The sequence below is a fragment of the Mustela nivalis genome (assembly GCF_964662115.1).
Source record: "Mustela nivalis genome assembly, chromosome: 13".
Classification (NCBI taxonomy): domain Eukaryota; kingdom Metazoa; phylum Chordata; class Mammalia; order Carnivora; family Mustelidae; genus Mustela; species Mustela nivalis.
In genome coordinates, this window is record NC_139032.1 from 47146519 (window position 1) to 47160997 (window position 14479).

Sequence of the window (14479 nt, forward strand, 5' to 3'; positions counted from 1 at the left end):
TGTTCCCTCTTTTGCTATGTCTCTCTATCAAATAAATAAAATCTTTAAAAAAAAAAAAAAAAAGCCTTCAGAGGAGCCTGGAAGGGGCTGCTCAGATTGTCGTTCTAGATGTGACTATCTCTTTAACACATCACCAGAAAGAGATACAAAGATATTTGAGAAGGTAATATCTTGAAATTAGGTTCTGATTCTGACAAGGCATTGCAGGATTGGCAAGGTATGATATGCATTGTGTGCAAACATATAATATAATATTACTTTATTTGGAAAATAAAAGTTGTTGGAGAAGTAGCTCTGAATTGAGACCAAGTGACAGTCCTGATGTACCTAGTGAACTGCTTTTTTGACTCTGAACTCCTTTGAGACTATTTTTAGCTTCGATGTCCATATCTTTAAAATGACATCTATCTTGCTCTATTCTTTGTACTTCTTGAGGTTATGATATCAAGGGAAACCCACACAAAAGCTGTGTTTAAAAGCATGAATCTCTTTACCATATTCAATATTAATATTGCCATTAAATGGTTGCCCAAAATACAGTTTGAGGTTAAAAATAAAATATACATAGTACATCTCTGGAAAGATATGGAAAAATCTGTTAACTGTGGGGGAAAGAAATGAGGAACTGGAATGGACCCCAGACTTTCTTTTTCACATTCTGCAACTTGTAATGCTTGAATTTTGTACTATGTGCATACATTAGCCATTCTAATTAATTAAATGAATATGATACATTTATTAGACAAGACTTGCCTTTCTGAAAACCATCATTCATAACTTTGACAAAGAGTAACTGAAGACAGATACTGTATGTCAGGCGCTTGGCTTTAAGCTGGGGGTGCAAAAGAAGGGTCCTTAGTCAAGAGGGTGTATTGGTAACAACCATGAACATGTTTGCTTCTCTGGAGGGGGAAGGTGGTTTTGAAACAGGATGAGCTCTTGAAGGGAGTCTACCATCAAGATAGAGGAGAAGGAAAATGTACTCTGGCAACTGACACCTCATACCTGTGGTACCAGAGAAAAGATGTTGTATTTCAGGTTCTGGAGAGGATCCCATTATTAAGGAGAGGTTCTTAGGAAATAGCTTATCAGAGCAAGGTAAGCTCCGTAAAAGAGCTTCTGGACACAGCTGGGTTAAGTCTTTAGAGATGGGCTCTAGGATTGAATGCTGGGTGTGACAGGATTATTTGAAGACTAAGGCAATGGGAGAATAATGTCATGTGCCCCTTTAATTTAGAAGAAATTAATAATGTAAGGAAAAGAGAGCCCCGGGCCTAGCTCTACCACCTATCACCTCGAGCAGGCCATACATTATACAGGCTTCAATATCCCCATTTACAAAGCAAGTATATTAATGACTGTGCCTCAAAAGATTACTGTTCAACCAAGAAACATGCTCCTTCCTTGAAGAACCCGTGCATAAGAATTCTGAGGTTTCAGTGTCCAATCTGGATATTTTAAATGGGAAGCAAGGCTTTCCTTACACAAAAAATGGTAAAGAATTAAAGACTAGGTTTTCCTTTATTTATTTTCCCACAAGAAGAAAAGGCACCATTAACATGAAAGCAACACCCCTGAGAAAACAGAGCAGACCTCCAACAAGTTTGCTGAGAAAAGGGGATCCAGGATGGATCTATGGAAGATCCAAGATGGAAGATGTTTCCTTCTCCCTTGTAATATTCTCTAATTGAATTCAATATAGCACAACTACTGAATATTTGCTATAAGTAAGGCATTCTTTTAGGGACTCCATGACATCTCCATTCACTCAGAATTACTATAATTTTTCTCTTTTTGCTCAGACAGGACTTTGGCAAGGAACACGAAACTCAAAATGACTTCACTTATAATGAACTTGATGCATAATTATAGGTAAGTCACAATTTTTCAACTTTAGTTTCCAAAGTATTAGCTGGGTATAGAATCTGCATTATCTGTCATCTTCCCAAGATCATTTTGAGGACGGCTTAGAGGTGTAGTAAATGTTATATAGCAGATGTCTTTTCCCAATTGTGTGCAAAACAAATGTGACTTTAAATCCATGTAGGGAGTTAACTGTTAAAAGAATCTATAGAGTGGATTCTTATGAAATGAGGAATCTTTGCAGCTCATGAAAACAATCATTCCAGAATTCAGCTGTTTTATAAATGTCTGCTTTTGCATATTGAGAAGTTTCTGAAGTGAATTATTTATATCTATCTGTTGCTATTTGGCCAGTTAAGAAAACTAAAACATTAACATAGCTTGTGTGTATATGTACATCTATCTATCTATACTATGTATTTGTGTGTATAATTTGTTTACTTGCACAGATTTTGAGAATTCGCCTCATCCTGAGGAATAAAATAAGTAATACGGCATATAATTAAGAGAAATAGGGATAATAGGAAATTCATTCAAAATTGCCAAGAAAATCACAATGGCTACCATTTATTGAACTCCAACTATGTGACAAGCATTAAACAGCTTTACATATATCAATTCTAATCCCAAAACTGTCCTGTGGGATAGAGGGTATTACCCCTCCTTCATAGATCAGAAAAGAAAAGCCCAGGGGCACCTGGGTGGCTCAGTGGATTGAGCCTCTGCCTTTGGCTCAGGTCATGATCTCAGGGTCCTGGGATGGAGCCTTGCATCGGGCTCTCTGCTTGGCAAGGAGCCTGCTTCCCCCTCTCTCTCTGCCTGCCTATTTGTAATCTCTCTGTGTGTCAAATAAATAAATAAAATCTAAAAAAAAAAAAAAAAAAAAAAAAAAAAAAAAAAAAAGCCCAGAGTGCTTAAGGAACAATGCACAAGGAGATAGAATTTGAGCTCAAGGTCAACAGTTGTGTCTGAGTGGTCCACACTCTTCCTGGTGTGTCTCCCTGTTGATTGATTTGTAGAGTATGGGGTGGGCAACTAAGCAATGTTTTCTTTTCTTTGAGAATTTTGCCCACCAGCAGGTGGCAAATCCTGGACTGAGGTGACAGGATCTCCATTTCAGGAACTACTGTGTTTCTGAGTGGCGTATTGGTGGTTAATAATACATATAATGATAGAAATTTGGACTTTCATGTCCTTTCAAAGTCACTCCATGATTTTTAAATAATTTTTTCCTGATTATAGTTCCCATGTATCAAAATTTTTAAAGGAATGAGATAAATAAAGAAAATGAAAAATTACACTGCGCAGAAGCAATAACTGTTAAAATTTTGAAATATTTTCTTTTTTTCCTTGATTAGTTCTTGCAGATATAGTACAATTCTGAAATAAGCTTTTCCTCTCACCTATCATTAGAACATTTCCCTAAATTCTCTTAAAAAATCACTTCATAAACACTACTTTTAACAGTTGCAACACATTCTATTGAGATAATACTATAGTTTACTTAGTGATATCAGATATTTTAGGGGTTTCTAATTGGTACAATAAAGAGTATTGCAGTTTTTCCAAAAGTATAAGAGCTCTTGCCACATATTGCAAATTTGCTTTTCAAAAAGTTACCCCCTTGATTTATAAATAAGAAAATGGAAGGGTGGCACATTACCATTGTAGCACAGTTAATAAATATTAGTTGCAGTCTTGAAATTAATCCTCTCTCCATAATTCTTCTGTGGCTACAGCTACTTACTCTGACTTGGACAGACATGGTTGGTGAGAATGTCCAACATATCCTTAATTGTCTTGGAAGTGAACACAAATGAAGCATGGTAATGAGACAATCTGTCTCAATACCCTCATAGACCTGACCTTTCCTTTACTAGCTCTGTGGGCTTGAACAAGTATGGAAACTTTTTAAAAATTTAAGTTCGGTTAATAAACATATAATGTATTAGTAGTTTCAGAGGTAGAGTTCAGTGATTCATCAGTTGTATATAACACCCAATGCTCATTATATCATGAGATTCTATCTTCCCACCTCTCAAAAGGGGGGAAAACAAAGCTTACCTCATAGGGTATTATATTATATCATAATATAATATATTACATTATATATTATATATAAATCTATTTTATAGATTTATAGACATAAATCTATATTATATTATATATAAATCTATTATAAAGAATAAAGAATGTCAGATATATAAAAATCTAAGCATACAGTAGACTCTTACTAAATAGAACCTCCTTTCTTGGACACTAGTTGACATTTACTATCTCATGTTACTGATTTAGGCCATCAAAGTCAATTTCTTCTGGGGTATTTCTGTCGTGGTTACTACACATTCTGGTGGGTACCTGTGGTTTGAACAAGCCAACTCCCTTCCACAAGGTATGATTAATTTTGTCTTCTTTGAATTCTAACCTCCTGAGAACAGAGCTGTGTTAAAACAAAACTTGCACAAAACCTTCATTAAATCATGGGAAGTAACAACAAAGTGTGTGAGTGTTCAGTGCTTTCCTTTCACTCACTACCACCCACCGGCACTCCTTGGTGTGCAGGTCCAAGACCAGGTACAGTGGGAACAACAGTTGAACAACAGTTTCAACAACAGTTGAAACTCACAGAGAAATAATATTGTATTAAATTTTTCACTCTTGGGGGTGGGAATTGATTGTTCATGGTTGATTGGGTTTAACAGTGACTTTGGATATTCTAATTTCAGGGGGAATCATCTAAGTTGAAGCTTTCTTCTTCAAATGGAGAACTGGTTGCCCTCTTTAAGAGTAGCCTGCTTTCTTGGGGGATCTATAGTCCTACTGTTATGTTCAAACATTTTTTTTTTCTTTCCCTGGATTTCTGAAGCCAAAATGTCACCTGATATAATAAAAGATTATAAGAAATAATTTTTGTTATAAGAAATAATTTTTGATTAAAGCCCTTTAGGAGGAATTAACCTCATAATGCATATGTATGAATTCTGAATAAATCAGGAAATGATTCCTATTCATGTTTAGCACCTTTTACTTACAGATGTAACATCTCCACTCACATTCTCCTTTGAGTCTTTGGGTTAAAAGTACAGCCTTACATTTTTCTTTCTTATGGGTGAGATGATAACCTCTAAACTCCATTTTTAAAATAGCAATGAGGAGTGCCTGGGTGGCTTAGTTGCTTAAGCATCTGCCTTCAGCTCAATGATCTCAGGGTCCTGGAATTGAGTCCCGCATCTGGCTCTCTGCTCAGTGGGGAGCCTGCTTCTCCTTCTGCTGCTCTGCCTGTTTGTGTCTCTTGCTCTCTCTGTCAAATAAATAAATAAAATCTTTTAAAAAATAAAACAAAATAAATAAATTGGTAATGACAATATAATACATTTGTTACTTTGCCCCAATTTTATACACCTAAGTCAATTTTGCCTTAAGGAAGTTAACATAATATATTTAACCTTTTTGTTATCCTTCTAAATTTAAATAACTGCATGCCACCTTCCAAGGCAGAGATGCTGAAGGTTCTGAGGATGACTTTAATGTTTCTATTCCTCTTTCCTTGTATTCTCTTTCTCTCTCACACACAAAATTCTTTATACTATTTTTTTTTTTTCTTTTTACAAAACACTATGCCAAGACTATTGATTCAGATGTCAAACTGGTAGCAACCTTCTGGAGGAATTAAGAGTCTACGATCTCAGTGCTCCCTCCCAAAATTATTGTTATATTGAGTTTTTTTTGATAATTGAAGGAAGATCAATAAATTTTTTTCAGCTTTTTAAAATTAATTTGATATCTCATCTTAGAAAACAGAGCTTCATGAATATTATTTAATATCTACTTAATGCTCATGAATACTATAGTTCAGAATCCTACTATAAAGGCCATAATATAGGGCTTCTGTACAGGTATGGGTTTTAAAAAAGTAGGCAAATTTACACTGATTTCACATGGCAGGGATTTGAATTAATAAATATATTTTTATTATAATATGTACATTCTTTAAAATGGAGTTCAGAAATTTCCAGCTAATCTGGATAATTAAAGTCAAATTAAGTAGGCATTTACTGTAAAAGTAAACTAATGTGCTTTTAAGGGCATAGTTTCATTTGGCACTTTAACAACAACTGGCAAATACATGCCAACTGAAAGTTCTTAATGTATCTTTACATATACTATTACATCTAGTTTTCATTAGATGAATGCTATAGGCTACAGGCTCAGGTTTACAGATGAGGAAATGGAAACATGGAGTATTTAACACTGTGCAACTAGTAAGTAAAGGAAACAATCTAATCCCAGGTCATGTATTCCAAGGAAGTGACTTTTCTACCTCATGCTTTAAGTGAGTCCTATGCTTGTGCACAGGTTTCCCATTTATTGCTCTTGAGTCATAGTGGAAATAATGTATACTTATATATATATATATATATATATATATATATATATATATGTATATATACACACATATATATATATATTAAAGTTGTAAGTGGAGACATTTGGGGACAAGAAGCAAACCCAGTCCAACTGTACGCATATTACTAGTGAATGACTTTTAGCAGATCATAAAACAACTTATCTGAACCCCAGTCTCCAGTGTATAAAATGAGAAAATAAAAATCTCTAAAACAGAAGGATAATGTGACAATTGAAGGAGATGATGTGAGTTGATGTGCTCTATTACTGTTAAGCTCTTTATAATTATTTTGAAGGAACAGAGGAAGCAAACCTTTGGAAGAAAGTTTCAATAAACTTCTTTTAAAAATCATATGTTAGATAAAATATATTCAGCTTCAGTTATTCAGCATGTAATGTAAACTGAATGGAGTGAAATTCAAGGTGTCCCATGTTCTGTGGACATTTAACAATCATTTCAAAGTTAAAATATACTATTTCTTCCACAGGTAAGAAAGATTTGCATCTGGGGGGAGTCATTGTTCTTTGGATGGCTGCTGTTTCTTTAAATTGGGTGAAAGAGTTGTACGGTTGCTGAGTCAGTTCATCTGGCAGCCTCGAGATTTCAGAGCAAGAAAATGGTGGCATTCAAAAAAAAAAAAGAGAGAAAAGAAAAGAAAGCAAAACAGAAGCTTCCCTAATACACCAGCAAAGTAAGTATGACATTAGACAAAATGTACTTTAGATGCAGAAAATTATAATTTGGAAGGCATAATAATTTAGTTTTTCTTATAATGGCTAATGATTTTTTTAGCTTGCATTAGTTACATATATTTCTTCTCTGGTCATTGTACTGTTACACAGATACAGAGACTCCTAATTTCTGTATCCACAAGTGCTTTATTCTGTTACGTCTACATTTTACTGTGATTTTGCTGTGATCGATAAATGTCATTTAAACCTGTGAAACATTTGTTTTGTTTTTCCTCTCTTACATAATTTTAGGTTGTTGGTTTTACCAGCCTGGTTTCTGTTCGGATAATAAAATGAACTGAAAGAAACCCCTTATATTCTATCTATCTACCTATCCATCTTGAATTATTCAACAATGTAAGCAGGGGTAAGTATGTACAGTGTTTCAAAAAAAATCATAAATGTTTATGTGGAAATTTTCTGTCTAGGGCTTTAACACACAAGTATAATTATATTCTACTACATCCTTTGCCCCAGAATATGTTCTGACACCAAAAATCTGGCATCTAAGAGATAATCTTCCAATTCAGATGAAGGATCACATAATAATAAAAAGTCTCCTTTTTTTTTTTTTAGGAAATTAGCTCCTTCATTGATTACTCAGACTCTCAGTATCCTTCCTGGGACTCAAAGTGTGACTTGACCAATTCTAAAATTTAAATCTTACCTAAAAGGCCAAAGCCTTGATTTAAAAATAAATAAGCAAAAATAAGGTTTAAAAAGCAACACTGTCCATATTTGCCAATGATGTTGCAGAAAGGGCACCTGTAACAGACTCCCCCTCAAGGGCTTCTTAAAATGCAGATTCTTGGGTGCCTGGGTACTCAGTGGGTTAAGCCTTTGCCTTGGCTCAGGTCATGTTCTCTGGGTCCTGGGATCCAGATTTCTGGATTTCTGCTCAGTGGGGAGCCTGCTTCTCCCTCTCTCTGCCTGCCTCTCTGCCTACTTGTGATCTGTCAAATAAATAAAAATAAAATCTTAAAAAAATAAAATAAAATGCAGATTCTTGAGACTTACATCGAATATGCTATATCAGATTTTCTGGGAGTGAGCCCCAGAAGTGTATATTTTAAACAGCCGTTCAGGTAATGATGCTGTTAATAAGTCTTGCCTTAGTTCCTTGACTTCTCACTAATCTCATGCTTAAATTGAGAAAGTAAAGGGATATTTATTTACACCACTCTGATTGCACAATTTTATTAGTTTCAGTTTGTTTAAGAGATTACATATCTTTGTTCATGTAGTTCTGAACCACTACAAAACCTTTCTTCTTACTGGCTTTAAAAGTATTTAAATAAATTCTGAGGGTTTTTTTTTTTTTTTTGAGGTGAAGGGAAAAACTATGATCTTGTTGAAGAATTAAGTCACTTGTGATAAAAATTTTTATATTTTCTTTTTTATAAAGCCTGCAATGAGAAACAAAGATTTTCTTCAATTTTCCTTTCTCTAAAAAACAAATGCTACTGACCCTTAGTAAGTTCAACAATTGTCAATGTAAATGCTTTTGCTGAATACATTGAAATAGCATGAAGTAGGACCTGGTGAATCTGTGCAGGTCCCCAGTCGGTGGGTATTTTCCAGGCTGGAGGAAAGCCTTATAGAGAGGCCTTCTTTCCCTTACTGAACAAAACCTTTATTTATTCCCAAGGTTTTCTCCATTTGTTGGCTTACCGTCATAGAAGTTGATCTTGTATTAATACTTTTTTTTTTTTTTTTTTTAACGGAGGGAAAGTTCTCAAACAGGAGGAAAGCTGCAGTATGAGAAAAAAACAGTTGAGAGAAGAATTTGAGGCAAATTCTTCATCACTGGAAAAATACTAGGGGTCATTCTCCTTACCGTCTTGTACCGCAGACAGAGTAACAAGGAGGGAGTTTTTCAGTAGTTCTCTTTGGGCGCCACCTGGCACAGAAGGGATTGGCTGCCGAGAGTTTTGGACATTTTCCCCACGGCGTCTCAGAATCAACCTGACCCACTCCCTGATCTTCCCTTCCAGAAGAAAGGGCTAGCCAGTTCCTAGCTGGAGCGGTGACCAAGAGACATCCTCTGTCCTACCTTGCGCCTCTCCTGGTGCAAGACCAGGAGACCACCTCAGCCTCTGCCTGCCCCCACTTCCTCCTTCACCTAGTGAAGCCCCATTCCCGCTCAACGTGTAATCCCTTGTGTTATTCTGACCAAATCCTACTTGAGGAAATATTGGGGTGTGAGACGAGGCCCAGGGGCGGCTGAAAGCAGAAGGGGTGCATTCGCGGAGTGGGGTGATCAGTGGGCTCCGCCTCTCAACTCTTGTTTCGAGGGCTCTACCCCAGCTGCCAATCAAATTTCCGGCATCCGCAGCGTCCCTAGGAATTGAGCGGGTGGGGAGGAGGTAAGGTCCGGAGGCTGGTTGCAGCCGGGAGGCAGAGGAGGCGAGGTTGCAGCAGCTTCGACTCGAGTCTCGCTTCCTGCTAGCTGGCGGGCCATTTCTCCCCAGCAGGTCCTCGGGAGGCCCGCTGCAACCCTCACCCGGCTCTGGGAGGCGGTGAGCCTCGGCGTGAAGTGGTCGGGAGAGGACCCGTGAGAGGGAGTCCTAGAAGCCGGCTGGAAGTATGTGACAGGAGGCCTAACACCCAGGCCCTTGGGAAAAAAGGCACAGCTATGCATCTAACCTCTAGGTAAAAACGAAGCTTGTAAGCGGCTTGTAAGCCACAGCTTTGTCTCCAGACTTTACAAGAACCTTCTTACACATGATACTTGCACAACTCAAGTTTCCTTACTGCCTCCCCCAATCTAACGCTAAGCAGGCTCTAGTTCATCCGTAATACACGGATCATTTCAGGCTTTGAAAATGACCTATATATTTTTTTTACTGGTGATGGTCAGGACACTTTGGAAAACTCGAAAAGTATAACGAAGAAATTATAGATTACCATTCCCAGTCCCCCCACCCCCGCCCATCTAAGGAAAGCACTGTAGCAAAATATTTTCGTACATAAACAGGGTGTGTGTGTGTGAGTGTGTGTGTGTGTTCTGAGAGAGAAAAAGAAGAAAAGCAATACTAAGAATTGTTTACTGTTTTAAATCTTGAAAAATCACCTACTCTTTAATGCCATCATTTCACAGTCCATTAAACATTCTTCAAAAATGATTGTCCATAATAGTCCAGAGTCTAGAATATTCCAGACCATTATTCCAGTGCATAGTTTTGTGCAGCAATTTATCATCTTATTGCTAGTATTCAAGGGATTTTTAAATTCTTGCTACTATTTGTCCATTGATCTTTGTCATAATCTTTCTTTTGTTGGATAATACCTACCCAGAGAGTAACTGAATAAAATGTTTGAATTTTTTTTCTGATTAAAAAACTTTTTTTTAAAGTAAACTCTATGCCCTGTGTGGAGCTTGAACTTATGGGACCCCAAGATCAAGAGTCCTGTGTCGTTGGGACTGAGCCAACCACGGTGCCTCCAAAAATGTATGAATATTTTAAAAGTTCCTCATACCTACAATAAGACTGTCCTTGCCAGTAGGGTGTTTAACAAGTGCATGAAGCTCATTAGTCAATAAACAGATACAATATTAGTGATCATGATGTGAGAATGAGAATTTTGAAATCTGTAGCTTTTTTAAAAAAGCTATTCAATACTATAATTTTATATTTAGAAAGTGAAAGTATACCCATTGTTTACATAACTTAAACTGTAGAAATAATAATTCTCATGTAGAAATAATAGTTCTCATGCAGAAATAATAATTCTCAAGTTAGATTTTGTAGCAGATAGAAGGATTCTCTGGCCTAAGGTGTTTTAATATGTAGGGGGGATGTGAGATTGTTAAGCTTCTCAAAAAGGATAAAAACTAAAAAGAATAAAAATACTGGGTCAAATATTCAGCCTTATTTAAGAAAGTATTTTTGAGATAGTTTGGATCACTTTACTAACAGGAGTCATTCACATGTTGGAAAAATGGTTTAGCTTAACTCTAGCATAGTCGTTACAAATGATGAACTAACATGTAATTAAAGAGACATATAAAATATTATGGACATAGACCAAGTTATGTCCTCTCTATCTTAGGATGACAATGGACTTTTTAAAATTCAAGAGTCCCCAAAGAAGTATATGGATATTCAATTTTGGTTACTCAAAATGTCATTGTTTCTTTAGAACATCATACAACCTGGGGATCACGAACACATTGGGAATAATGGTTTATGCTAGCTGTACAGTGCCTACCTTGAGAGAACTCTATGCTGTTAAAGGTGATTAAAAAAAAAACACCCTAAGGGTTCCCAAATAGGAGTAAACAAATAAATACTTCATGCCACAAAAATATGACTGTTTTGTAAACACACCAAGATAGAAGTAACAAATCAATTAATGTAATTCATCAGGCATGTGTGAATAAGAAACTAGTTATATATATTATATATAATTTTATTATATACATTTTCTAGTCACATAAAAATAAAAATAAAAAGTCATAATTAACATAGTTGCAGAACCCTTAAAAATAAAAAATAATTACACCTTATATATTTGTATTAATTCATACAAATAATTTTTAGCATTGCTCTTAAGAAACTGAATGAGTCCCAACGTAATTACCATCCATATATATTTTTAAGTCAGTATAGCCAGAGGCATAATATATATTTATTGAAATATAATCAAACATTTATAATTAATAATTCCATATGTCACATATAGTGTATAATTTCACAAATAAAGTTGGGTAATTGCACAACTTAAAAAAAAAAGATTTTATTTATTTATTTGATGGAAAGAGAGACAGCGAGGGCAGGAACACAAGCAGGGGGAGTGGGAGAGACAGAAGCAGCCTTCCCGCCAAGCAGGGAGCCCCTGTATGGGGCTTGATCTGAGGACCCTGGAAATATGACCTGAGCCAAAGGCAGACGCCCAACCATCTGAGCCACCCAGGTGCCCTGCACATCTTTTTAAGACATATGCTATTCTAAGTTGCATTCTAAGTTCCAATTTTTGTAAATTGAGGCACCTAACTAAAAATTGGACCAGATATTTACTAAAAATTGGGCTTTTTAAATAGCCAATGCATTTTTAAAATAATTTCACATGTTATCCTTGAAAATTGATTTATAATCAAGTAACAAGAAATAAATGGATACTTTCAATGAAACTATTATTTTTCTATTTTTAACATCTCAAAAAATATAAAATGAATACTGTATCTAACTTAAAGTAGTTCTATTACATTGTGTATTCCTAAAAATAGAAAACACATAACTAAGATTACATAGATTAAAATTTTCTACTTTGTTATTACAGATTTCAAGAAGCAACCTAACAGTTTAAGTAACATAGCTTTAAGTAGAGAGTAAGAGTAACAACTCTGATATTAAAAAAATACGGTGGCTAAACGTTTGCTGGTCAGAATAAAGCACCTAAAACAAACAAGCGAACAAACAAAGTCTTGTTAATGTTTTAAAATGAAGTGAAGGGGCATCTGGGTGGCTCAGTGGGTTAAGCCTCTGCCTTCAGCTTAGGTCATGATCTCAGGGTCCTGGGATAGAGCCCCATCAGGCTCTCTGCTCAGCAGGGAGCCTGCTTCCTCCTCTCTCTCTGCCTGCCTCTCTGCCTACTTGTGATCTCTTTCTCTGCCAAATAAATAAATAAAATCTTTTAAAAAATAATAAAATGAAGTCCAGCAACATAGCATGTTTTTCAAGCTCTTTTCAAGCTCTTACTAATTCTTAAAAAAACCTGAAGTTTCATAATAATATGAAAAAGAAAGTAAGTATTTACTCTATAAGTTGTTTGTAAATGTTCTAAAAGATTTATTTTTAAGTAATTTCTACACAAACATGGGGCTCGAACTTACAACCCCCAGATCAAGAGTTGCCTGCTCTATGGACAGAGCCAGCCACGTGCCCCTGCTTGGAAATTTTTGTAAATTGAGGCACCTAACTAAACACCCCCCAGTTTTAAGCTTTACATTTATATGACAAAGGCCTATTAACGTTACAATAAAAAAATAATTCCCCCTCCCCTGGCCTTTGTTTTTTCAAAACATCTATTCCCGGGAAAATGGATGCCCCAAGTAAGGTCACAAAAATGAAACCTCATTAAGCTGCTTTTAGATTTATATCCAGATTCTAACTAAGAGTCTGGATATTGTAGCAATATATATTTTCAATTATTCTGGTCATAGGAAATTACACGGAGTAAAAATTTGTCTGATGTGAGGACAAAACTACCTAGGATTTTGTTTTTCAAGAAGTAGGCCTCATTTTTAAAAAAAGTGTTGATTGTGGCCTGAGATGATTAGAACGTGATGGGTTGTGATTTCTCATATTCACCACTGAAGGTCTATTTTTTGCTAAACATTTTGCTAAGTATCATCCCGAGCAGTCTGAATCTGTTAGGGCTCCAAATATGATCTCCACCTTACTACCAAAGCCCAACTCTCTACTGACCTCAAAGGCAAGTGTCTGCTCCTCCGATCAGTGTTGCTATTTAGGGAAGTCAAGCCATGTGCGGACCCCCCCCCCCAAAAAAAAACATCCTCCATCTACTGTAAGCCGAGAGGGTTAACCTGGCTGGGGAGAAAACAGGTGGCCCCCATAAAACCGAGACCGTTAGTAATACTTTCCTCTAGGGCGAAGTAAAGCGCCGTAGAAATACATCTTCAGTGTGTGTGTGTGTGTGTGTTTACTGACTCCCACCCAGGAAATTCAGGAGTGCCTGACTTCTAGGGTGGAATAGAATCTCCCGGTTCTCCCGGGAGTTTTCATGGGATTGAGGAGGCGTGTGAAGGGGGCTCTGGGCTCAATATATCGGGAGCCATACACCCCTAAGTAACTGTAACCCGAATGGGGAAAGAGAGGAGAGAGCTCCCACCCCTAAAAACCTCCTCCTCCTATCCTGGTCCGGAAGATGGTTTATCTGTATTAAATCATAACAAACAAATTCTTCCAAGGGCCGACTGCGCCCGGGACTTTTCGAGGCCTTTCTTACCTGCTCTTCCAGGATGCGGCTGCTGCGCTCGGCGACGGCTCCTCACTAGCTTTAACACCAGGGCCGCAGCGGCCCGCACACCCGGCTCTGCCCACTCACCCGCTGGCCGCGTGATCCGCACCACGAAAGCCCTCACTCGCGGCGGGCCACCAGCGCGCCGAATCCGCACTGTGATCAAAAACGCGCGCACCATACTCTCGCTGCCGCCACCTCCGCTGTGCTCCGCGACAGCTGCGCCGCCTTTTGGCATCAGAGGTAGGCAGAGCCGCGTCCGCCCCCCGATTGCCTAGGGGACCCACGCACCGCCCCCCGCCCCTCCCCGCCCCGCAGGCGCGCCCCCGCGTTCCCTGCGCGCCCTCGCGCGCCCCCCGACCTCCCCCGGGCTCAGAACCGTTCAGCGCCCGGCGCGCGCGGGAAAAGCCGGCGGTGGAGCCCGAGGGCTGCGCGCGCGCGGGCCGCAAGCACCCAAGGCTTGCCTCCGCTCCTCCTCCTCTTTCCCGCCCGA

The 14479-nt window shown here is 37.8% G+C and overlaps 1 protein-coding gene and 1 long non-coding RNA gene across 3 annotated transcripts in view; one reads left to right on the top strand and one right to left on the bottom strand.

Moving 5' to 3' along the window:
• The window catches only part of LOC309846496, a 26692-nt gene extending 16348 nt beyond the window's left edge, over positions 1-10344 (top strand). The window contains exons 2-5 of one of the 2 annotated variants that reach the window (XR_014301960.1): positions 1803-1872; positions 6759-6962; positions 7255-7369; positions 9474-10344. This is a non-coding gene — a long non-coding RNA (uncharacterized lncRNA). The remainder of the gene's footprint in view (positions 1-1802; positions 1873-6758; positions 6963-7254; positions 7370-9473) is intronic. The other variant, XR_014301961.1, reaches the window with a different exon arrangement.
• The window catches only part of LOC309846484 (tumor suppressor ARF-like), a 26190-nt gene extending 11911 nt beyond the window's left edge, over positions 1-14279 (bottom strand). Inside the window, exon 1 of the mRNA XM_082695392.1 lies at positions 13975-14279. Coding sequence (XP_082551518.1) covers positions 13975-14224 — 250 coding nt within the window. The 5' untranslated portion in view covers positions 14225-14279. The remainder of the gene's footprint in view (positions 1-13974) is intronic.
• Positions 14280-14479: the final 200 nt, after the last annotated feature.